Genomic DNA, 25,540 nt, shown 5'->3' on the forward strand with positions numbered 1-25,540 from the left:
AGTCCAGGTGGTGGAATTTAGCTCGTGCTTGTGAGAGGTAAATACGGAGAGGCTCATCCTTTGTGCGAACTGTTTTTTTCCTAAAGTGGAGCATAGTATTGTTGCATCAGATGTGCATTTCTGATACTTTTGGATCACCCTGTCCTTGATTACTTAAGTAACCATGAAACGCTTATACTATTCTTAGGAAACAGCGCTCCAAACTGACCACGTCAACCACCTGGTCTTATTTTAGAGCTATCTTTGTATGATTGTGCTCCATACATACACCCACAGGCTTCTTGTTATCCATTACATACAGTCCTCTTGGAGCCATCTAATCATAACTTTAACCTACATAGATATTTTTATATAGATAACATCAAATTGTCGGGTAATATAGGGTGTTAAAGGGCAGTAGAGAATCAGGTTTCTAAGATGGATATAAACATCTGATGTTTGTTGTATCTGATGTTTTTATTGAAGGATGTCCGATGATTCTAACATGTAGGATTCTTTGTTAATAAGAAATAGTGTGATAATTCTAGCTAGTTTTTCTCTTTTTTTGTATGCGAAGGAACCTAATCTGTATAACCTGGATCTGGGATTCTTCTCTTGGCCTCCTGAGAAAATATTTCTGAACAGTAGTGGTGGGGGGGGGGGACAGCTTCCTATCAGCTGAATTAAATTTAAAGTAATGAACTTGGCTAGAGAAATAAAAACCTTTGGCTCTCCCAAGATGCTTATTTTAATATTTGCATATTGATAACTGTGGTTATTTAAGAATTCTGCCTTGGTAAGCTAGTTATGGCCTACTGATAGTAGAAGGAAAAAAACAAAACTGAAGCAGACACACGTGTTTTGCAAAAAATGCATTATAATAATCATAGTAATAAACCTCAGTCATCAGATGTTGTAATTTTGCTTGCTATGATTTAAGAATGCTTAACTAAACAATTTTTAAAGAGTTCCTATGTGGTTAAAATATAATTTGGGTAATTGAAGGGTTAGAAGAATTCCACTAGAAATATAATTTTTTTGATGGCTTTTCTGATGGTCTTTTGGCTCAGGTTAATTTGTAATGTCATTTATTTCCGTTTCCCATATTCAAATGACTATGTAAATCAGAATGCTCACTTATCAATTTCCAGTGAGAACCCTGACTAGAGTTTTAGGATTTTTGTTGGACCTAAGAATCAACAAGAGAAGTGAGTTAAAAGATCTAAATATTTGGTGGCTTCGGTCCCTGATGGCATGATACCTACATTTTCTTAGGGAATACCTCCCAGGAGATGTCTCATTTTAAAGTCTTTTAATTCATTTGAAATCTTTTAAATTTTTTACTTGAATTTGTCTGCTTGTTACTGAGTCATTTGGGCTAACTGAAGGAGGTTAACTAAGTTGGTTTTGCTCCATTTTACCTGTTTTCAGCTCCTTGCTGAGTTGTGAACCTCACCCTCTTCAACAGTTTGGACATCACTGTTAAAAACTTAACTGCTTTGTGAAAGAATTAAGATGGGAAGAGGCAGATAGGGATGGCATTGTTAGAACACAGATCGTGATCCTGAATGGAACCTGTGAGGATGTAGATGGAGTCAAGGAATTGTCACAATTATCTGATTTCAGTGTGACCATATTCATCCTTATAGGTTCATTTCTTTAGTCACCCCAGATCTATAACAAATATGTTTAATTTTAAGAATGGTTGCAGGATGATCTGAAAATAAACAGTCATCTCCTATATTCTATCCCTAAGTGTTTCTCTGACTTCAGTTATTTGTATCACAGTATTTCAACAAAGCTGCATGACACTTGTGATATTTGTTTTAAATTAGTTCACATTTAAAGTTAACATCAATAACTTAATAATTTGATTATATCAATAACTTAAGAGATTAGTAATAATTTACCATAGAAAGAAGGTAATGATAAAAATAAAACCAAAAAAGTTATTAATTTCTAGCTAGATATTGTTGTCTACTGAGGGCTGTAAGCCTGAATCCTGACTCTTTTTTAAAAAATGGCAGTTAGCAAGTGTTAGTTGAAGATATGCACCAAGTTGAGAATTTATCCAGAAGAACGGAAAGAAAATGCATTCAGGTCTCACAGTGTTATCGTTTAGTGCTAGGTGTGTATGCCACTTAGAATCATCTGACATACCAGTGGGACAGTGCCTCCATGCCTTGGGAACCATTACCTACGAAGATTTTAGAACCTGTAGGACCCCATGTGCTGGGGTTTTTCTATTGAATTAATAGTAATGTGAAATATTTTATTTACTAAATATAACCATCTGTAAATTCCACAACTCACTTTTCATTTCCATTAACAGATGAGTCATTCCAACAGAACTCACTGCCCTGACTGGGATAACAGAGAAAGCCTGGGACATGAAGGCTACAGTGGAAGGCACAAACAGAAGAGGAGATCCCACAGTAGTACACAAGAGAACAGACATTGTAAACCACATCACCAGCTTAAAGAATCTTATTGGTAAATTACGCTTGAACTAGTACCATTTTAACACTAATAGTTGTAATGACTTGTCATTAGCTTATATAACTTTCATCTGTCAGATTGTTTTATAAATCAGTCAACAAATACTCATTCAGAAAATATTTACTGAGTGCCTATTATATGCTAGCCACTGCTGTGAATAGAACAGAGTTCCTGCTCTCACATATCTGTGTCCATTTGGGAGCTGTAGGAGACAGTTGATGGAGTCCCAGCTGCCAGTAATATAGTTGTGGGAAATGAGACACACGACAGTTAAGTAAGTGATTAAAGGACCAGTGAGTGCCTTTAACTTGTATGTAGTAGGGAGAGCTGTACATTGGGGCACTTATTTAGGGTTCCACAAATGAGAGCTAATGAAGGGTGGGGAAGAGTTCATCCAGATGAGAAAAATAGCATGTGGTGTGTGAGAATGTTACAGTGTGTTGGGGATTAGTTGCCTATACTGTATTCTACAGGTTATATTTGTAGATAAGGCCAGTGGATATGTTTGGGATTTTTAGAAGCTTGGCTGTTGTAAGAAGGGCCTCAATAAAAATTTCCAATGGCATGTGTCCTGTTCTGTTGTATTCTTACCCGTGTAAAATTTGGAGGTACTACGTTTATATAGAATTGAAGGAATTTTTCAAGTTCCTAAATGATTAAACAAAGCCTAGGTGAATAGAGTTTCTTTCATTCTGTCCTCCATTAATTTCCCTTTCTCATTTGTTTTTGTTGGTTCTATGTTTTCTCCTTGTTTTGTGCAGATGTTCCACTGGGACTGTTTGCCAGATTGCTTTCTAAATTAGCCAACTGGGGTTACTTTAAAAAACAGTATGCAATTTTTTTCCTTCTCCATGCCAAAACAGACTTGTTCTGTAGAACAGTGAGCTTGTTGTTAATCAGTGCAGACTAATCATTCTTCACACACTATCATATGGAGGGAAGAGGGAGAATCTATGCCAGGATTTCAATGACCTGAGCTAATTAATGTATTATACAAGAATATCTGTACCCTATATTAAGATAACTACAAAATACTCTGTAAGGCTGAACATATAGTACTAACCATTCATGGATTTATTATGCATTGTATGTGTCGAAAGGAAGTGATATGAATGATGAACAGTTATTCATATTCATAATTAACCACAGAAAGATGATACTGAGTCAGTGCAATAACCACTAGGCCAATAGTTTCTTCTTTGATATTGGCACCAGAGATGTCTGGTGGTAATTGCTCTCCGTAATCTGGAGTAATCTAATAGTCATTTTCAAGATTCAAAACTTTATAAGAGTGTTTTTTTGTAAAATTATAGGAAAAAAACTGAAAAATACAGAAGCATATAAAGAAGGTACTCTTGGTAGGATGCTAGTCCCCCATTTGGATGTAAAGTTATTTCTTCTGAAAACTATCTTTGTATACAAATCTTTGCCTCTGAATATTTCCTGAAAATAGGTTCTAAGAAGGGACAGTTTCAAGTGAAAGGGTGTGAACTCTTATAAGGCTCTTGCTACATATTCACATATTTTTCCACATATTTTTCTAAAAAGTTTGTACCAAGTTACACTCCCTACGACATGCTGTCACCAGTCTTGTCTATTTTGAAATGCCAAGAATAGTGTTTTCTTTTCATTTGAATGTTTAAATTTCTGCTGAATTTGTCCTCTGTCATGTGCTTATTGAACACATGAATATTTTTTTAATTGAAGTCTAGTTGATTGTGAACATTATTTTTGTATTCTTAGCCTATTTTTTCTATTAAAGCATATTTTTCTTATGATTTATCGGCGCTTTTATTGTATATCAATTATCTTACCTTTTTTCCTATATATTTCAGAGTGTCTTTTCTTTCTGATTTGTAAGTAGCCTGTGAATTGCTCCCTTCCTACAAGCTTAATTAATTCTACACAGGAAGACTGATGTGGCTGTGAACACTGTGAACACATTTTATATCCTTAAATGTCTTGTTGTAACATAGAGTATCAAGCCTTAAACCAGTGATTCTCAAACTTTAGTGTGAATAGAATCACTTTGGAGGTATGTTTAAAATGCATAGTACCAGATTATTCAGTGAGTCTGACCTGGGGTCCAGGGATCTTCATTTTTAAAAATTCAGTATTTCGATATTGTTAATAAACAGACCACCCTTTGAGAAACACTGTTTTAAGCCCTTTAGCCTGGCATGCAAGATTTTGGATGATCTGTTCCCAGCTTATTTATTTGCCTATGTTCCCCTATGTGAAAATTGCTCTTGCTGAAATTGTCTACTTACTATTTCCTAAGTAACATGTAGACAAACTCATCTCTAAACCATTCTGGCTAAAAGTACTCTATAAATGTAAGATGGTAATATGCCATTTTTCTTTCCTGGCACCACTTCTACTTCCTACTTTATCCAAATCCTGATGTCCCTGTAAGATGCAACTCTTCCCTTCTTTTTCACGAAATCTTCCCTGACCATTTTAAGCATTATGAGTTTTTTTCTCCTAAGCACTCATATCCAGGCTTTTGGCATTTCCTGCATGGTTGAGTTGTGTTTTATTTTTGTGTGAGTAATCTCAAATTGAACAGTTATTTGTTGGCAGGGATTTTGCCTCATATATTTTTTATCTTCCACAGGACCTGTGTGGAAATAAAAACGAATGCCCATAGCCTCATTAGTCTTGGCTATTTTAAAGAACTACAGTGAAATATTCACTGGACATTCAGTGACTATTTTTAGAAATTCAATCAGTCTGTTCATCCTGTTCACTCTGTCCATATAGCCTTTATAATTCTGTAGACTTTGTTTATCTAATCTCTAAGGCTCGGTTGTTGTAGGCTGAAGAGGTCCTCATCTTTTTAGTTTATCCTCATAGTATTACTTCACTCCATGTTTGTTATTCTATAGATTATTTATGGATTATCAGCAGCTCTAATTTCATGCACTAGTCCAGCTAAGGATTATTAGTGTTAGAGTTTTCCGATACATTTTAGACTTTCATGGGAAGGATGCCTTACAGAATTAAACAGATGCCCTTTAGAGTATGGTAATTTCTAGTTTGACGTATTGTAGATCTCTCCCTTAACGGTTCCAAGCAACTGATCAGATCCCTGACTTAGACCCAGATTTAGACCCTAATATCCTGAGTTGTTTCTCCAATGGCTAGAACTTAAGGCTGACACTGGGGAAAGGGGGTTTCTGCATCTCCCCAGCCTGGATTTGATGCCAGCCCTGTTGAGTAGCAGTTTTAGAGATGCTTCTCCTTTATTTTTGCATAAACCAGCCTCCTGAGAAAAAAGAATGACAACATATTCTGGAAAAAGAACGAGGTTAGTGAGGGCAGTCTAGTTAACATCTGTCACTCCATTGCTTGTCAGGATTATTTTAGCTGGTGTGTCTGACTGGGCAGGTGTCCCCTCTCTCAGTGCTCCACGTGCATCCCTCTTGAAGCTTCACACTGTTGAAAAGGATACTCATCCCAGGTAGAGACGGGGACGGGAAACTGGGCCAATTGACTCTGTCTTTTTCTTTCCATCAAATCAAGGCTGCTTAACTGGAATCCATTGACTTCCTGAGGTCCATGATCTCTGAAATTCCTTGCCAAGTTTTGTTTACGCATTTGTGCATTTCTTAGGGGAGAGGGTCCATACCTCTCAATTAGATTTTCAAAGGGATCTGTAGATTCAGCAGTTAAGCACTATGGGGCTTACCTGGTGGCACAGTGGTTGACAGTCCGCCTGCTGATGCAGGGGATGCAGGTTCATGTCCCAGTCCGGGAGGATCCCACATGCCACGGAGCGGCTAGGCCCATGAGCCATGGATGCTGGGCCTGTGCATCCGGAGCCTGTGCTCCACAACGGGAGAGGCCACAACAGTGAGAGGCCTGTGTACTGCAAAAAAAATAAAAAAATAAAAAAAAGAAGTTAAGCACTATGGCACCAGATGATGCTGTTTTCCCTGAATTCTTGTCTATTTCACAAGCAGGAGTGACAGGAAATTCAAAATGCAAAGGGAAGTAGGGGGTTGGGAAATCCTAAGCAAGCAATTACGAGAACCTTTTCTCATTTGAGGGGGATATATTTTAGATATTTTTGGCACATGAAGCAGCCTTCAAAAACTGTGTTGACTATTTCTCAGAAAGATACAGGAAGCTCGAAATAGAGGAGAGGAGATGGAATAGGTGGTGTGTATAATAATACTGGCACATACAATAGGATTTAGAATGTGCTCTACAACCATGGCAAATCGTTTTCCTTCTAGGGATCTCAGTGTAGTCATCTGTAAAATGAAAGGCCTGAAATATATTTAAGATTCCTTTTAGCTCTAATATACCTTTTGTGAAAGAACTCTGTGTGCCAGAGATACCTAACTTACATTAAGAAGGAAAGGAATCCTGTTTTGCCTGCCTCATGTTGTGTGTGGCTCTGCAAAAAGGAAGAGAGCTTAGTTACAGATGCATATATCATAAGATTGATGAATTTCAGAAGAGCAGTTTTGTGAATTTTTGGTCTTAACTTTCACCAGAAGGTAAAGGGACACTTAATCAAGTAAACACTGAATATGTTGAATGATTTGACCCAAGGTTTGTTCCTTCATAGCAGTATATATTAATAGAGATATATGTACCCATTTGCTTGTTGGTTAAAGTAAAATTATTTAAGTTTTGTGAGTTAAGTATAAATTCTAATTCATCAATTTGTATTTTTTTCTTTTATTGAGTTAGCTGTTGAAACCAGGAATTCTTGAGAGAATGTTTTATTTTAACCACGTTAAAATGTGGTTAAACGTTAAAGCGTTCTAGAATGAAGAGAGTAATTTTAAATCCTTTAATGTGTTTGCAGTCATTATTTAGAAGCAAGGTTCTTGAATGAGAGATATTATCAGTACCGGAGATACATTGCTGAATACAGAAATGACTACTGCAAAAGATATGTTCTTAACATTGCTGAATACAGAAATGACTACTGCAAAAGATATGTTCCTAACATTGATGAATACAGAAATGACTACTGCAAAAGATATGTTCCTAACATTGATGAATACAGAAATGACTACTGCAAAAGATATGTTCCTAACATTGATGAATACAGAAATGACTACTGCAAAAGATATGTTCCTAACATTGATGAATACAGAAATGACTACTGCAAAATATATGTTCCTAACATTGATGAATACAGAAATGATTACTGCAAAAGATATGTTCCTAGACGTTATCACAGAGACGTTGAAAGCAGTTATCAAATCCACTGCAGTAAATCTTCAGTCCAAAGCTGGAGAAGCAGTCCTAAAAGGAAGCGTAATAGACAATGTTCAAGTAATCAGTCACGTTCGGTATGATTGATTTTGTTTTTATTTTGGGTGGATACTTATTTGTGTGTAAAAGCTCTTACTGAGCCAATAAGTTTGAAAAAGTTTATAATACTATATGAATATAATTGTGTTTATATTACTTGAATCCTTAAAGGAAACTTCCAAATTCTTACAACTAATCTGCATTTATTAGTTAGTCCTCATTTGCCCACATTTACTCATTTTCTGCAGACCAGATCATGAGGTTCTTGATTTTAATGTTAAAAATATTTTTATCTTTTATAACATAATCATACGAAAAGATGAAGCACCCATCTTTTCTTTCATCTTAAACATTTTTTACTTTAAAAGAAACCCCTTTCCCAGTACTTGGAGACAAATGTAGAAAGTTGCACTGGTGGATACTTACCCTGTGTATAGCACAATCTGCAATTAGTTCCATTAGAGTTCTGAAAGTGGGTGCTGAAGGGGAAATTATTGTCCAGAAAGCCTGCCCTTTTTTTTTACACTCATGAATCTTCACTTGTTTGCAGTAAACTATGAATTATTATTTTCCTCCCCAAGTTTTCTTCAGTAGAACTATCATTGATTAGATCAAACATTGACATTAGCCTTTATTTTCCCCTTTTATTTTAATAAGTATGTTTAAAAATATTGGTAAGTATCAATTTGAACTAATCTTGACATTTTAAAACATTTTCCTGCCAAACTAGACATCTCAACTCACAGCATAGGCTATTTTATAATGAGATTAATAGATCATGACATTGCATTCTTTAAATTTCAGACTTCAATTAAGTCAGTATTTTAGAGACAATTGTGTTGTTTTTTCTATTGCCACTTTAAGTAACTTATCTGAAAATCTTGCCATGTTTTTCTTCTGTAACATAAACTGTGTCCTGTGAATCTCTGGGGACTGAATTTGAAATTGCTCCTGCCAACTCTTCGTGGCCTGGTTCTTATCTGAATGCCTGAATATCTCCCCGCTGAATGAATTGCGTATTCTGCCCTGAATTCACTCTGCTATATTGATTGGCTGGACGATCTTGGTGCTGCCCACTTGCCGTTCCAGAAGAGCCACCAAAGGAAAAGATGCAGGAGTATAGAAGATGATGAAGAGGGTCACCTTATCTGTCAAAGTGGAGACGTTCTAAAAGCAAGATGTATAGAATATTTTTCAACACTTTTTAGACTTTGCAGACAGAATAATCTTTTTAAGAATAGTTTGTCAGCGGGGGGCTAAAGAACTCTTCATTGCTTTTTTGTTTTGTTTTTTGTGGGTTTGTTTGTTGTTCTTTTGTATTTCTTCTTTTCTATAGAGTTTAAATATTTCTACTCTAAAGTTCCAAAATAATCAGTGGAATTTGAGATTAAAGCAAGAAAGATAGCTATCTAAATTATTTTTGTAGCATCTGAAAATAAAATAATTTGAGGGCTGGAACCTTAATTATGCTTTAATAGAGAGCATTTGAAAAAATTCCACACTTAAGCATTCATTATTTGAATAACTGATCATTTGTACTCAGGTACTTACACTTCTTTCTCCCCCCTCACTTTAGATGAAATCGTGAACACTTTGGGAGAAGGGACCTTTGGCAGAGTTGTAGAGTGCATTGATCATGGCATGTAAGTTTGTTGTTTTTCTTTTTTGAACATTCTGATATTTTTGGTGGAGAAGGATCCATAATTTAGATGAAATGGAATTTAAGTGGTAGCTATGTGTTTTCCTGGGAGGTATAAGTATTCAGAAGTTCTTGAACTGTGTACGATTTATTTACCATAAGTATGGATTTTGACCAAGAATGCTGAAAATGTTTATCAGATGGAGTTCATGGAAATTAATGTCAGTGTTCAAGTGAAGACTTTCCCAGAACTTAGGTCCTTAGCTTTCTATAAGAGATTTGGAGTGCTTTACCCTACTTTTGAATTGCAGAGACAATAAATTAGCATGTCTAATCTTCTTGGTTCAAAAACTTTTATTTCCAAAGGATAATATTTGCACGTTAGGGTTAGCTTCTCAAACTATAAAAAAATTATATTACTTGAAGCCTACAGAATAAAGTCCAGATTCTTTAATGAGTTATACTAAACATTTTGTTCTTTGACCCTCTCTGCTTCATTTTCATGTTTTCCTCTAGGATCTCTCTTCTGCGGTTGCAAATTTTTTTGTAAGTGAACGTCTTACAACAGTTTAGTGGAAACTGCACATTTCTAAATTGACATCTATACTTTTCATCATAAAATAGTTGAGGATGTAATTTCCAGCTTATTGTAAATGGTGATTTTTAAAAAAAAAACATATCTCTCTTTCTAAATATGTTTGGGGGAATCTAAATACAACAGCTTGATACCTCCTGTCATCCATGAACAAACTTTTCTTGAATACTTAGAAATGCTTTATCTTGAACTTAACTTTTACTTCACTTTTCATAAAGAATATTATCCTAAGTGTCTTTTATTATCACCCTTTCCTCTCTATGACAAAAATGTGAACATAAAGTAAAATTTTAAGATATTTTGAAATACTTTGACTTAGGAAAGTTGCTAAGAATTCCCATCTATTCTTCACCCAGATTCCACAAATGTTAACATTTTACAGTGTTTAATCATTCTCTATATTTACATGTTATATGTATTTTCAAGTTTTGCCAGCTTATCTACAACCTGATTCACATTTCACTAGTTGTCCCATTGAGGTCTTTTAAAAATTTCTTGAGGTTCCAAGACTTGAGTATTTGAGATATTCCAATGAAGAGTATTCAATTGATCAAGTACAAATCTGTTACAAATTTTGATACTTATTAGACCTAAAACATACAATGTAATTGTAAATATATCTTTTATCGAGATGGTTGGGGCCTTTAAAAAAATGAGTTCATGTGTCCATAGATAAATCTTACTGTTTTAACATTAAGTTTCCATTTTTCTTTTTTTTTAATTGACAAGTAATATGAAAGCTTATAAGTTTAAGGTGTATAACGTTGGTTTGAACATTTATATACTGCAATATGATTACTATAGTAGTATTAGCTAACACCATTATCCATTTTTCATTTTTATAGCTATTAGCACTGTTCATTTTTATAGCTTATTAGCAGTTAGAAAACTTGTCCATATGATGAAATAGATGAGACTAGAAGAAGTTTTGTCACAGCAGTTTTATAGTAATTCTTTTAAGTCTTGAGATATATGCTATACATCATAGGGAGATAAATCATTAAAAATTTAGTTTGATGATTATATATCAGCCCACAACTTCATTGGGACCTTGTCAAAAGAAATGAGTTCGGAATAGGTTTGCTATCCAGCCACTAGAAAAATTTTTGCCTCAAAGAATTTTTTTTTCTTTTTTATAAACAGCCTGTGGCACAAACCTTGCCATATTAATTTCACGTGCATGGGGTTCTCTTTTGTAATGTGGGAAGGCCATAGTGAAAAATGCAGGGTTGACTGCTGGCTTGTATTCAAGAAGATCAGGTTTAGGAAAGAGGACAGAAGGAAGCTGAAGATTTGGAAATCCTCTTCCTCAAAATCATTTACGACATTTTTTTTCGGCCGTGCCACGTGGCTTGCGGGATCTCAGCTCCCCGACCAGGGATTGAACCTGGGCCCACGGCAGTGAAAGCTCATGTCGTAAACCACTGGACCACCAGGGAATTCCCTCTGCACTTTTTAGGAAGTACTACAGATGCCCCGGTCTAAAACACGCTGCCATACATTGTTGCTATTTATACCTATTTGCATCAGTGAATGCACTAAACATTTTTTTGGCTTGATGACTTATTGCTGGTGTCTCCTTTGCCAGAATTATCTAACAAACTGATAGTTGTCTTTCTTCTCTGAAGAAGTCTGAGCTCCCCTAACTCTGATGGTTAGGCTCTTTCTTCTCTCTATTCCTTATACCAGGCACTTCTAACCTAATGATAAGTTGTTCAAGTGTCTGTCTTTTCCATTAGACTGTGAGGTACATGGGACAAGCTCTTTTTAACAGTGATGCCAATGCAACATCTGGCACAGTCGGTCTAGCCTGGTGAATGAGTAAATGTTTTCAGCAGTAGTATGTTCAAGGTTTATATTTTTATCCTTTTTTAAATAAAACTACTTATAAAATCTAGGTCAATTTAAACTTTTGGAAACAAACATTAACGTTCATAAGTTTTAAGAGAAATCATCACTCTGTATAATGTATATTTTGTCAAAATGTTTTGAAAAAATGTTTATAGATCTGCTATAATATACCCTGAAAGATTATTTTAGGAAAATAGCATAAAGTGATTGGTACTTAACAAGATGATGCTTTAGAGCAGGGGTCCCCAACCCCTGGGCCGTGGACTGGTAGGAACTGGGCCTAACAGCAGGAGGTGAGCAGTGGGCGAGCGAGTGAAACTTCATCTGCTGCTCCCCATAGCTTGCATTACCACCTGAACCATCACACCCTCCCCCCAACCATGGAAAACTTGTCTTCCATGAAACCGGTCCCTGGTGCCAAAAAGGTTGGGGACAGCTGCTTTAGAGGATACATGTCTTCAATGCCCTTCTGTACATTTACCATTTTCATTTTGTTTTTAAGGGGTGGCATACATGTAGCAGTGAAAATCATAAAAAATATGGGACAATATCATGAAGCAGCTCATTCAGAAATCGAAGTATTAGAGCATTTAAATAGTACTGATCCCAATAATGTCTTGTAAGTAAGAAACTTGGAACTGTGATCCATTATGTTACATGAAATAATCAGAATTCTGTGAACTGAATTATTTGTATTCTGATCTGTTTTAGCCGATGTGTCCAGATGCTAGAATGGTTTGATCATCATGGTCATATTTGTATTGTGTTCGAACTCCTGGGACTTAGTACCTATGATTTCATTAAAGAAAATAGCTTTCTGCCATTTCAAATTGACCATATCAGGCAAATGGCATATCAGATCTGTCAGTCAATAAATTGTAAGTATACTTGTTAAATTTTTAAATACCAGTCAATTAAAGGTTTTATTGGACAAGCAACATATCAAACCATTGTCACTAAAAATGCACGTTGCAAGTAAAGATGAAACCACTTTTGATCCCTACCTCTAGTACTAATTCTCCTTTCCCCCGGTACAGATTACATTTGTAAGTGAAACTAATAATGTCTTTTTGTTCTTTTGTAGTTTTGCATCATAATAAATTAACCCATACAGATCTGAAGCCTGAAAATATTTTATTTGTGGAGTCTGACTATGTAGTCAAGTATAATTCAAAAATGGTAAGTTACACTTGTTTTAATTTTGGTAGTTGTCTTTAAAATGAATTTAGCTTGGTGATCCTTGGATGAGGAATTTTACCTTTGAGGCTTATTATATCCTGACGTTTAACCCAAAAAGGGTAATCCTTTGCCTTTCTCATGGGGTTATTTTGAAAATCAAAAAGAGAATTCACGTGCAAGCCTTTTGGATAGTGCTATAAAATATTTCATATCTTTATTGATCTTTGTGTTTACTTAACTGTATCTCTAGAAACGTGATGAACGCACACTGAAAAACACAGATGTCAAAATTGTTGACTTAGGAAGTGCAACATACGATGATGAACATCATAGCACTGTGGTATCTACACGGCATTACAGAGCTCCAGAGGTCATTTTGGGTTAGTAGATACCAGACTTCCTGATATTTTAATTGAAAAAGAGATTTTTTGTTCTCTATAGCTTTTATTGGGGGGCAGGTAGTTGGGGGATAGCTGTAATTTTCTTAGCAGTGTACAGAAAATGTTTTCTGTTTTCATAAAAGCTGTCTGGACATTGCTATAAATAATTTTCCTGAGCGGGAAAAATGTGATATCATCTGTAAAGATATTCCAGGTGGTGGTTCTTTTTGAACAAGTCAGTCTTACAAGATCATAAGAGAACAAGCTGTATTGGCTAAGTCCATGACAGCAGTGTGATTTTGAAGCGATGTGGGCACCTCTTTTCGTCTCATCACAAAGCATGGTGCTGGTGAAAATGCTAAAGATTTGGCTGGCAGACGTCTAGATGTAGGGTGGATGGAGGTTAAGAGGAGAAGAAAGAGGGGCTAGTCTAAGAGGAGAGCTTCTTTGATCATCTTTGACATGGGAAAGCATGGAAAGGAAAATTAGTTAAGGTGCAGGGTTTTTCAATATTAATAAAAGGGAACTCAGTGAGGGAGAGCGCATCTTATGCCTCAAAATTTAAAAGTTCGAGACCGAGTCATGTTGATAGAGCAAGGAAGTCAGAGATGGATTTGGGGGCTTGGAGACAGTGGGAAAAATTCAGATCAGGTGATATTGGGAGATAGTTAAATGGTATAAGCATATTACTTTGCCAAAAGTAAGTTTCAACCGAGGTTGGCTAGTAAAACATCTTTGTGGAATCAGTCTTTTCCACTTTTTACCTTTTGTCGAAGAGGACTGGGTAGTTGAGAATATGAGTGTGAAAGCAAACTAATGATGTTTACCTAGAGTAAAGAATTAGTAAAAGGGACAGGAAATTAAGAATAGTATGTATTGCTGGCTAGTAGAACTTTCCATGATGATAGAAATGTTGTATATCTGCACTATCCAACATGGTAGCCATTAGTAGCCACACGTAGACTACTGTGTACTTTCAGTATAGCCAGTGTGACTGAGGAACTGAATTTTAAATTAATTAAACTTTTAGATTTAAATAACCACATGTGGCTAGTGGCTACCACATAGGATAGCACAGGTTTGGAGCTCATCTTTGAGATTGATGTTACTAGGATTTCTGCTTAGTATGGTCTGAAAGAAGCTGCTGTGTTAGAGTAGTTTAGAAAATGTATTAATGGTTGAGGACTGAAGCCTGCAATGAAGGTAAAAGAAAAGAGTGTGGGAAGAGATTGTGGACAGAGAGGTATTTTCAGAGCTTAAAAAGAGATAACTTGCTGTGTTTTATCAATTTTAAGAAGAAGATTTTTCTCCACATTTTAACATGTGAGGAAACATAAGACAAAACGGCATTTTTTCTTGGTTATTGGTTCATAAAACAGTGGTGTATCTTACAGTTAGTTAATGGCCTCCTCCTAGATTGCATAAGATACAGTGATTCTTAGTAATAATACAGTCCCATGTGTGGCCAGGCTGGGGATAGTTGATATAAATCTGAAATTGGGGTTATTGGTGTTTAGGAAAAGAAATGAACAGATGGGAAGATTAGAAGGGTTCTTTGTGTGTTTGTGAAGTGTTACTCCTGAGAATTAAGGCAGAATTAGGTTGAAGAGGAAGATGTTGTCAGGTGCCACCACTGAGGAGGGCAGTTGGTCTCATGTCTTGGGTGTTGGTAGTAAACAGAAGTTGGTCAAAGTGAATGATGTGAAATTCCAAAGAGTATGAGAGCTGAGCCATAAGAGAATGAGGTGGTTTACAGTCACTTGGGAGAAAGCTGGACTGGGAGACAGGAGTGGCTGGAAAAGAAAACTTTCATCTTAGATCCAAGCTCTATCATTTGCAGATTTTGTATGTGTTACTGTAAGTAGAAACCATGCTCCATTATCCTTTTGTTCAAGTGATAAGTACCATGAGGGTTAACAAAAATGGCTAAATCATAGTCAAGTTCCTTGAATATATTGTTTCTTCCTTTGTCTTTAAATTCAGTAATGTTACTGAAAGTAATTGAAATGTCTTTTAAAGTAGGTTTTATTTGTACATTATTTTTTTATTAAAAACTTAATCTATAAAAGGTTAAAACATCTGTATGGTTTAGGTTTACTCTTTTCCTTTCTAAATAGATAGAGACTTTAGGCTAGGTGTTTTTTTCTTTTCTGAATAATGTTACTATTGAGAATTCTGAAGGAGAAAATATATGATCATGTATAGACAACCTGAAAGTACATATATAGATACCTCTCTATGTGAACTTTAAATATCTGTATAATTCTGCTTATGGGTGACACTGCTTATAATATCCAGTATAAATCTTACATAATTTATGTGACACTACTATTTCTTTTAATGGAAGAAATAAACTCAGATATCAAGCTGATGGTAATTGATAAGGGGTTAGTAATTACACTCTGAGGATAATTATTGACCTATGTTTGCACTAATAAAATGTAAAATTTCATAGAACAACCGTTAAGTGGATATAACAGTGCTCCTCATTGCACAAGCAATTCAGAGACTATGGACTATTTGCTCACCCCTCTTACTTTCCATAAAATGCCTCCTCCCCCAGGTTAAAATACTGTAAGTTGATACAAGGATATGGAGGACCCTGAAAGCATACTGAATCATGTTTGGTATAAAACTAAAAATGTAAACCCTGAATTTACTATCATATTCTCCTAAATGGGCTATATAAAGAGAGCACCCACATAGGAAAAGATATTGTGTATTGGCAATTAAAAATTGTTGCCTAATAAAATGTTTGGTTTTGTTTTTAAATAGCTTTAGGTTGGTCTCAGCCATGTGATGTTTGGAGCATAGGTTGCATTCTTATTGAATATTACCTTGGTTTCACAGTCTTTCAGGTATGCATTTAGTAAATGTTACTTACTGATTCATAATGAGCTTTAATGTTAAAGGCATGTTAAAGTTTTGGTTTCCATATTGGAAAGTTGCCATAGTGTCATTATTCTTAAGATGTAAACTTCCATGTGCAAAATAGTCATGCTTCTCTAAAACCATAGTTGAATGAAATTCTCTCAGTGAATGGTCATAATTCATTCTGCATGTGGAGCTTTTAAACACATGGTTCATATTGACTTCATATGATCCATTTTATTGTGATGCTCCTTCATAAATTTACATTAGTGTTACTATGGTCAGTTTTAATTCAGCTCTGGTTATGTTGCACTTTTATTAAAAGAATTCAGAAACAGTAAGTTGTATTAAGCATGTATGACACCCTAGGCACATTTCTAAGCACTGTGTGTATAAAAATGAAAAGACAGCATCTCTCTCCTCAAGGAAGACATACACAGGATAGACATGGGAAAACGTACAGTACAATGTGATACTTGCTATAATGGAACAATGTAGAAGGGAACCCAGAAAAGGTGAACGGTTAAGTTTCCTTCGAGAAGGCATCACTGAGGAGTAGGGAGTTTATTCCAAGCTATAAGGAAGAGTAAGAGTTTGTCAGAAAACTAGAGTGTGTGATGGCCATATCAGGAAGAAATGGTATTCATAAATGCAAGAGGCATAAAGGAAGCTACTCTAGTTGAGGAAGGATGAATAGTGCTGCCGGAGTGTCTTGGATAAATAGGAAAATGGTGTCAGTAGGCAAGTACTGATTCATAGTGGACTTGTTTGCCATAGAAAGGTATTTGTTTTATCCTAGGAGTCAGTGGTTTCCAAATGTAGACTGGTCTAAAATGAAAATGATTTTGTAGGGTTGCCGTTCTGGCTTTCATTTAGAAATTATCTCTTCTGGGTTTTTTTGGGTATTAAAATGTTCTTTCTATGAAATGATAATAGTTACTGGCTTACTTGGCAGAACAAAAAGGAGAAAATGTTATTTAGGTCTCTACTTGTTTTCCTCATAATTTTGCTTATGTCGGAAAACTAAAAGTCTTGAAAGCTTCAAGTGGTGTAACCATTGGAGAACTTTAAGAGGGCTGTGATTTGATCAAGGTGTGTTGTTGGATGGGGTGAGGGTGGTTAGGAAGTTCCTGGCTAATACTGTCAAGGTTGCTTTGAGGTTATGGCAATGCAGGATGAGGAGGGAGGAAGCTGTGATGAATTATAAGTCACTTAGGTGGCTGTTGCAGAATATATGTGTTCACTGCTATGGGGCACCTCACCAAACTTCTGTCTACTCCATAGAGATCTGTTAAAAGTACTCTGAGTTTGTAGACAAGTTTGATATCTAGAACATAGCTGTCGGACATTTCTAGGGGGTGGTGTCTGGTTTTGTGGTAGTAAGCTATAGGGTCAAGGAAAAAGTTGAGCACAGTGCATGCTTTCTTCATTCTGACACATATAAAATCCTTCAGATGGTTTTATGATTTTAAATCATTCTGAGATCTTAAGCATCGATTATTAACTTTGGTTTGAGATGTGGTTTATATTTTAATTCCACCCTCCAAAATAGTCTTCAACTAAGGAACTTTTTGAAGATAATGGAGCTTGTATTATTTATTCCTGTCATGACTTAAGAACATTTTGAAAGCAGTGTGCTAGGCACAGTAGTTAATGGATTTAAAAAGCATTGCACATAGACTCTGCTCTTCAGAGCAAGGATTGGCAAACTATATCCTATCTGATGCCTGTTTTAAAAAATGAAAAAGAATATGTGGTGGAGACCATCTGTGACCATCCAAGCCTAAAATATTTACTATCTGGTCCTTTACAGAAGAAGTTTGCCAGCCTCCGCTTAGGAGTGTACCATTTAGTTTAACAATTTATTCTACTTTAGCCAAAGCTCTGTTACTGTGTAATTTAAGAATATGAGTTTTGACTTGGGTTCATAGCTCAGGTTTCCTCATTGATGAGCTATATGAGCTTGAGCTAGTATCTTAACCTCTTTGAAAGTTATGTTCCCACATTCCTAGCTCAAGGTTGTTGTAAGAATTATTGGGACTGTATTTTTATTGTCTAGGATTAGTGTTACAAAGTTGCTGTCCATTGGGTAATGGAGGTTAGTTAAGCAACCGATAAAATGAGTAGCCAGGTTTTTGGTAATCTTCCCAGTCATCCCTCAGTTAAACAGTGCAAGTAATACAAATAAGGAAAAACTGTTCTGTTTTACATTAAACAACTTATTCGAACATTGTAAATCAACTGTACTTCAGTAAAATATACTTAAAAAGTTGTTCCTCAATCAGCTATACAGACCTTACCAATTCATTTCAGAAATCAGACAATCAGTGTAGCTCATTCAGTTTTATTCCATCTTTGAAGTATAGTGTAGTATAAATTGTATAGCTGTCTAATCTAGTCCTTTTATGGAAACACTATTTTCTTGGTTTTTTCTTAACATTTATTTATTTACTTTTTTTTGGTTGCATTGGGTCTTCATTCCAGCACGTGGGCTTCTCTCTCATTGTGGTACGTGGGTTTTCTCTCTCCACTTGTGGTGTGCGGTTTCCAGAGTGTGTGGGCTCTGTAGTTTGTGGCTCACGGGCTCTCTTTTTGTGGTGGGCAGGCTTAGTTGCCCTGCAGCGTGTGGGATCTTATTTCCCTGACCAGGGAGCGAACCCACGTCCCCCACATTGGAAGGTGTATTCTCTGCCACTGGACCACCAGGGAAGTCCTAGAAACACTGTTTTCTTGTGTTTTCCTTTTATGTGCATGTAGGGAAATGGAAAGTGCTAAGTTTCTTTTTCCTATTTTTTTAGACTCATCATAGTAAAAAACACCTGGCAATGATGGAACGTATATTAGGACCCATACCAACACACATGATTCAGAAAACAAGGTATGCTTTTTAAGATTAAAGTCCTTATTGGGTACATGCAGTGGCCTATATTCAAACTATAGAAAACCCATCTTTGTTGTTATTGCTTATTCCAAAGACTGTAGATTTTGAATTTTTTTTCATGAAGTCAAGTTTTTGAAAAGTAATGCAATATTTACTTTGTGATCCAGTAAATAAAGTGGTGTTTTTATACTCCAGTTAACCTTTGCATAAATGTTTTCCTAGGTTGATTTAAAAATAATACATAGAGTAGTAAAAAGAGCTTGATTTTGGAGTCCTATCTAAATTTGAATTCCAGACTGTTGCAAACCACATGTACGTCTTTGGACAAGAATACTATAAGTGGTTTCAAAACATAGCTTCACCGCAGAAGTCATCCAGGAAATTGTTAACGATTTCTAGCCCCATTCCAGATCTATTGAAATCAGAATTTACAGGAATGGATCTAGGAACCTCTGTTTTTGAAGCTGGCATTGTTTCACATATGGTACAACTTAGGTGGGATACTAAAACTTCAGAGGGTACAAGATTAGGAAAAATACCATATAAGGTATCCGATATAATTATTGCTGAGATTTTTAGAAATTGTATGTTTATGTATATATAGAGAGATGTCTATGGTTCCATCTTTTCCCCCAATCCCCTGGCGGGGGCAGGGTAAGAATGTGGGTTTTGGGGTTTTTTTTTTCTTAAAATTTAATCCAGACTTCTCTTTCCTATAGGAAACAGAAGTATTTTCTTCATAATCAGCTAGATTGGGAGGAACATAGTTCTGCTGGTAGATATGTTACGAGACACTGCAAACCATTAAAGGTAAAACAAAAAAAAAACAAAAAAAAACCTGTTTTAACTATTTTTTATTGTCTTTCTTAAACAAAGTCATTTTTCCCCTCAGGAATTTATGCTCTGTCATGATGAAGAACATGAGAAACTGTTTGACCTGATTCAAAGAATGTTAGAATATGATCCAGTGAAAAGAATTACCTTGGATGAAGCATTGCAGCATCCTTTCTTTGACTTATTAAAAAAGAAATAAAATGGAAATCAGTGGTCTTACTATACTTCTCTAGAAGAGATTATTTAAGACTGTGTCAGTCAACTCTAAACATTCTAATATTTTTATAAACTTAAATTATTTTGTACAGTTAAGTGTAAATGCTGTATGTTTTGTATCAATTGCATAATTATCTTGTTAAGCAAATATGGTCTTGATAATGAATGAAATATAAAAGCTAAAATTAATTTTCCTTTTTTGAGATTAATTACAATTTTTAAAGACCTTTGGAATATCCTTTGTGTCCAGTGATTGATCTTGCCTTTTTGTACATGGAGGTTGACTCTTGGAAGTGATTTTTGTGTTTGGTTTTTTGTTTTTTTTGAGTAAAAGGAAATCTTGACTATTTCATTCTTAAATGAATATTCTTTATTTACCTCAAACTTTCCTTAACTTTAAAAGATTTTTCTGTAATTGTTGAACAGGTAATAAGTATTATTAACTTTAGGTAGGTAGGTATTAGAAGCCAAAACCCACAGGAACTGTTTGCTGTTGGAATTTCATTAAATTGTAAGTATTGTGTTCTGTTTCATTGGTTGATGTCAGTGGTGGTAAGTAGCATTCATGGAAAGACATCCAACTTGTGCATCGTAATAGATTAAGAAAACCACATACACACATCGTTTAAGATTAAAGTCTAACTGGAAAGTTAGCTTGGAAACTCCTGTTTTCCAATGGTTATTTATGTAGTTAGTCACAAACGTAGAAATAGGAATTCTGATGACTGAGGTTTTTGTTTTTAATGCCAAATCTTCAGGAGTCTAGAAATTGTCCAATATCTGTCTCCTTACCATATGAAGTATAAATACTAAAACCTCAGCCTATGAGACTTTATGGCTATTATTAAACAATTTGTATTTATGTTACTGTTTACTGGAAAACAAAAAAAAAGATGATTTGATCGGAGAACACTTGGGAAGAAAACTGCAGAAATTTCCAGACCCTGATTGGTTAACATAATGAACTTTTTGTTTGTCTGTAGGTATTTTTTTCTGTTTACCTGTTTACACATGAAAAACTAAATGGTAGGGGCTTCCCTAGTGGCACAGTGGTTGAGAGTCCACCTGCCGATGTAGGGGACACGGGTTTGTGCCCCGGTCCAGGAAGATCCCACATGCTTCGGAGCGGCTAGTCCTGTGAGCCATGACCTGTGAGCCTGTGCGTCTGAAGCCTGTGCTCCGCAACGGGAGAGGCCACAACAGTGAGAGGCCCATGTACCACAAAAAAAACAAAAAACAAACAAACAAAAAAAAAACTACATGGTAAATGATAATTTAGTAAAAAAAAACCCAAAACTATTGATCAGTATGCCAGGTAAAAATTTTTTTGTTGTAGAATTCATGATTGCTTATCCAGATAAAGATTTTTGTTAAAAGTATTCCCATTTCTGAAGTGCATTACCAAAGATTTGAGTTTCATCTGTATTCTGAACATAAGATGCATGTAATTTTTTGGTATGACAAATGGTGATACCAAGTGGGTTTCTCTACATGATCCGCTGGTAGCATTTGCACATAGAGTAAAGCTATGTTCCTGACGTTGACTAGGAATTTAAGAGAGCTGAAAGAAGTTTTGCCATAGAATCACTGCCTAAATTATTCTTAGGCCTCTGATGCAGTCCACATATAGTTCAACTATGTTATATGTTATAAAGTTTTTTTAAAGGAGCATTTGATGTAAAGAAAAGGTTTTTCCTTAACACAGCAATCTCGTTATAGAGATTCAGAAGTCAGCCATCCTTTAGTTTCCTCTCCATTTCCATACTGCTAGAGCCACTGCACTACCGAAGCCTCCTGACCTTTCCCTACAAGTGCTCCAGGTTCCCAAATTCATGTTTACTTTCTCCCCCATCAGAAACTCATTCCTTTGGAATAGCTGATCTCAGGATATAGGAGGAAAGAAAACTATCCACACTCTTTCTTACTAAGAAGGTAATGATTGCTAACCCCTTTCCCTGCTGAAAAGTATTTACATTCTTCACTAAGGGTATTTGCTAGTTCCCAGGCCCAATTCACGGAAGTTTAGGAATTAAAGTGAAACTTCAGTGAATTAGGTAGGATAGAAGAAAAGTTTAGTGGTGAGGATGGTACCTCTGGTATCATATGAGTGTCTCCTGCTAACCTTCCTTCCCATCTTCTGTGAACTCTCAGGTTCCTACTCTTATTTGCCTTTTTCCTTGTACTTCTGGACTCAATTTCTGAAAGCACCAGGTTTTTATTTGACAGTGTTGGGAGCTTCAGCACTGACAGGAAAGGTTTAGAATGGCCAGTGTATAAATATGGATCGTTTGTAACTGGGTATTTTCCCTCATGATTTGATGTCTCCTAGTTTACTATTTCTAGAAATTCCATTGACGTCAAACCTAGTTTTAAAAGTGCAGCTAAATAGGTTATTTCCAGTGTTTTCTGCTACTGCTTATTTGCTCAGGTGTTCTCACCCAGGCATTCATCAAAATTTTTGGAGTAGACGAATAAAATTGACTTATGCAGTTGACAGTAGAAAAATACCCAGTGGAGTTTTGTAGCTCGTACAGCTGAAAACTATTCCTCTGAATAATCTTGAAGGGCTTGATGCTAGAGAAATTAGAAATGACTCAGCCATGACTCCTAATATTTGCGGCTGAATTGTGACTTAAACTCAGGTATCCTAGATTCTAGCATTGTGCCTTCTTGTGATAATACACCTTACTGAGTTAAAAACTTCAGTTTGATTCTTGTTCATGGTTCTGTGAAATGGGATGAAATGAATGTAATGGCTAAGAGTTTAATTACTTGGATTCCACTTTTCTCACGTTTTTCTTTAGTAGTTGATACATAGCTTCAACCATCAAAATGGTTAAAATGGTATGATAATTTGAAAATATACTCTGTTTTAAGTAGATAGGCAGATAACCTATATTTAAACTATCTTGACATCCTGGAATGAAGAAACACTTTGTCAGTTAGTGGCCTGGCTTTTTAACTCATTTCCAGTTTGAAATTTCTGATTCCCACAAAATTTGGTGCAAGTAAGGTATTTTAAATTTAAACATCCAGGGACTTCCAGGGTGGTGCAGTGGTTAAGAATCCACCTGCCAATGCAGATGACGCAGGTTTGAGCCCCGGTCCGCGAAGATCCCACATGGCGGAAGCACCTAACTTGGTGTGCCACAACTGCTGAGCCTGAGCTCTAGAGCCCGAGAGCCACAACTACTGAGCCCATGTGCTGCAAGTACTGAAGACCGCATGCCTAGAGCCTGTGCTCCTCAAGAGAAGCCACCGCAATGAGAAGCCTGCGCACCGCAACGAAGAGTAGCCCCCACTCACTGCAACTAGAGCAAGCCCACACACAGCAATGAAGACCCAACACAGACAAAAAGAAATAAGTTTTAAAAAATTTGTAAATTTGAACATCTAGTACTTCGTTTAACGAGCTGCATTTTCTGGGAATTCCCTAGTGGTCCAGTGGTTAGGACTCTGCTTCCACTGCAGGGGGCACTGGTTCAATCACTGGTCAGGGAACTAAGATCCCACATGCCAAGCAGCCAACAACAAAAAAAGGCAACCTTTTCAAATAGAACAGAAGAATTCATGAGTCATTAACAGTATTAATAGCGTCAGTAATTGTTGGCTTAGTAGATTGCACGTTTGCAAATAAATAGGTAGAAACAATTTTAATTCTTAAAAGAGTTGATCCAATTAGTTGGTTAATTGGTTTTATTTTTTCCATATTTTCATAGAGGGAAGGTAAAGTTTTAAGTCAGGTTGGCTTTACAACTCCTTGGCCAGTCTAGCCTTTGCGGACAGTTTTATGTTAGTGATTTTTTAAAATAACATGCAAAAGTTGAATAATGAACCTCTAAATATATATAGCCCAGCTTAAAAAATCAAAAGCATTTTGCAAATTTTGTTTCATCAGTTCCCCAACTTATTTTCCTGTTGCATTTAAGTACAAATGTCAGATACCATTTCATCCATATTTCTGTACTGTATATCTTTTACCATGAGTTTCTAATGCGAGTATCACACCTAACAAAATAATTCCTTATCTGGTAGGGTCTATAAAGTTTCCTGATTGTCTAAAGAGTTATTTTAAGTTAGTTTGAATCAGTACCGAGTCAGGGTCCACACATAGCTAATTTGTCTCAGATCTCTTAATCACTATGTGCCTTTTTCTCCTCTTTTTATTTCTTTGCTAATTGAAACTTGGTCATTTGTCTTTAGAGAGTTTCCCATATTCAATATTTCATTGGAGTGGTGTCCTTTCCTCTAGTCCCCACTTATCCTGTAAACTGAGAGTTAGTGAAGTTTTTTTTATAGTATTCCTTCTGATAAATACAGAAGGGATGTTAGAAATACACTGTGTTGCTACTCTTTATGAAATACTATATTTGGGCACCAATCATCAGTGGATGCTAAAACCATGAGGGGAAAACTGATGGAGAACTTTAAAATGAAGGGATCAGGCTGAACCTCAGGTTGGCAACCAGATAGATGTGTTGATATGCGTCTGAGGTGATGCAATAGGAAATACACAGCACCTGTGGGGTATCACTGCCTTTAAAACAAAAACATTGAATTTGGATCTAGTCAAGCCTGTAGATTGAAATTGAAATATAAAGAAGCATCCCGACCCTTTTTGTTCATTTCTTACCTGTCTGTTAATTCTTTGGGGTAGCAGTTCAATGAATTAAAAGAGCTCAGACTTCTTACTAGCATGGTTTCCACTTTAGTCCTAGGTCTTCTCTGTGTTTGGAGGAGTAAGTTACTTTAAAGTAACTGTACTTCCTTACTTGGAATTACTGAGGGATAATATCTGTTATCTAATAGCCAATGCAGGGGACACAGTTTCAATCCCTGGTCCGGGAATATCCCACATGCCACGGAGCAACTAAGCCCGTGCGCCACAACTACTAAGCCCACACACTGCAAATACTGAAGCCCATGCACCTAGAGCCCGTGCTCTGCAACAAGAGAAGCCACAACAGTGAGAAGACCGTGCACCACAACTAGAGAAAGCCCGCACTCAGCAACAAAGACCCAACACAGCCAAAAATTTATTTTTTTTTAATCTAGCAGATTACCTGGCTTTTAGTTGACCCACTAGTAAATAGCAGTTATGTACTTTGTTTTCTATAAATGCTTTAACCCCTAGTAAATAGCAGTTACTTTGCTTTCTATAAATGCTTTAACCCAGGTGACTTCATGTTTTTTAAATTTTCCCAGTAATGTTGGTTGTTCCTCTTTAGGGCACCAGGAATTACAAAACTATCAAGAATTCTACATTTTTTTTTTTTTTTTTTTTTTTTTTGCGGTACGTGGGACTCTCACTGTTGTGGCCTTTCCCGTTGCAGAGCACA

At 36.1% G+C, this 25,540-nt stretch overlaps 1 protein-coding gene across 4 annotated transcripts; it reads left to right on the forward strand.

The window, feature by feature from the left end:
- Positions 1-2,311: 2,311 nt before the first annotated feature.
- Positions 2,312-20,242, forward strand: LOC309797534 (dual specificity protein kinase CLK4-like; the record flags this gene model as incomplete). Of its 4 annotated transcripts, none has more annotated exons than XM_082646036.1 (14): positions 2,361-2,472; positions 3,240-3,306; positions 7,301-7,342; positions 7,595-7,793; positions 8,845-8,935; positions 9,332-9,398; positions 12,343-12,459; positions 12,552-12,718; positions 12,925-13,019; positions 13,270-13,399; positions 16,175-16,257; positions 19,069-19,148; positions 19,871-19,961; positions 20,044-20,242. In XM_082646036.1, the coding sequence occupies 14 exons, from the start codon at positions 2,370-2,372 to the stop codon at positions 20,182-20,184; spliced, it is 1,473 nt and encodes a 490-aa protein (XP_082502162.1). In that variant the 3' UTR covers positions 20,185-20,242. The 4 variants fall into 4 exon arrangements, with proteins under 4 accessions (XP_082502160.1, XP_082502159.1, XP_082502162.1 ...); XM_082646035.1 differs by having other exon boundaries at positions 2,370-2,472; positions 7,301-7,387; positions 7,658-7,793; XM_082646034.1 differs by lacking the exon at positions 3,240-3,306 and having other exon boundaries at positions 2,312-2,472; positions 7,301-7,387; positions 7,658-7,793.
- Between the last annotated feature and the right edge of the window lie 5,298 nt (positions 20,243-25,540).

This window comes from Mesoplodon mirus (genome assembly GCF_964341445.2).
Source record: "Mesoplodon mirus genome assembly, contig: HAP1_SCAFFOLD_692, whole genome shotgun sequence".
In the NCBI taxonomy this organism is placed as follows: domain Eukaryota; kingdom Metazoa; phylum Chordata; class Mammalia; order Artiodactyla; family Ziphiidae; genus Mesoplodon; species Mesoplodon mirus.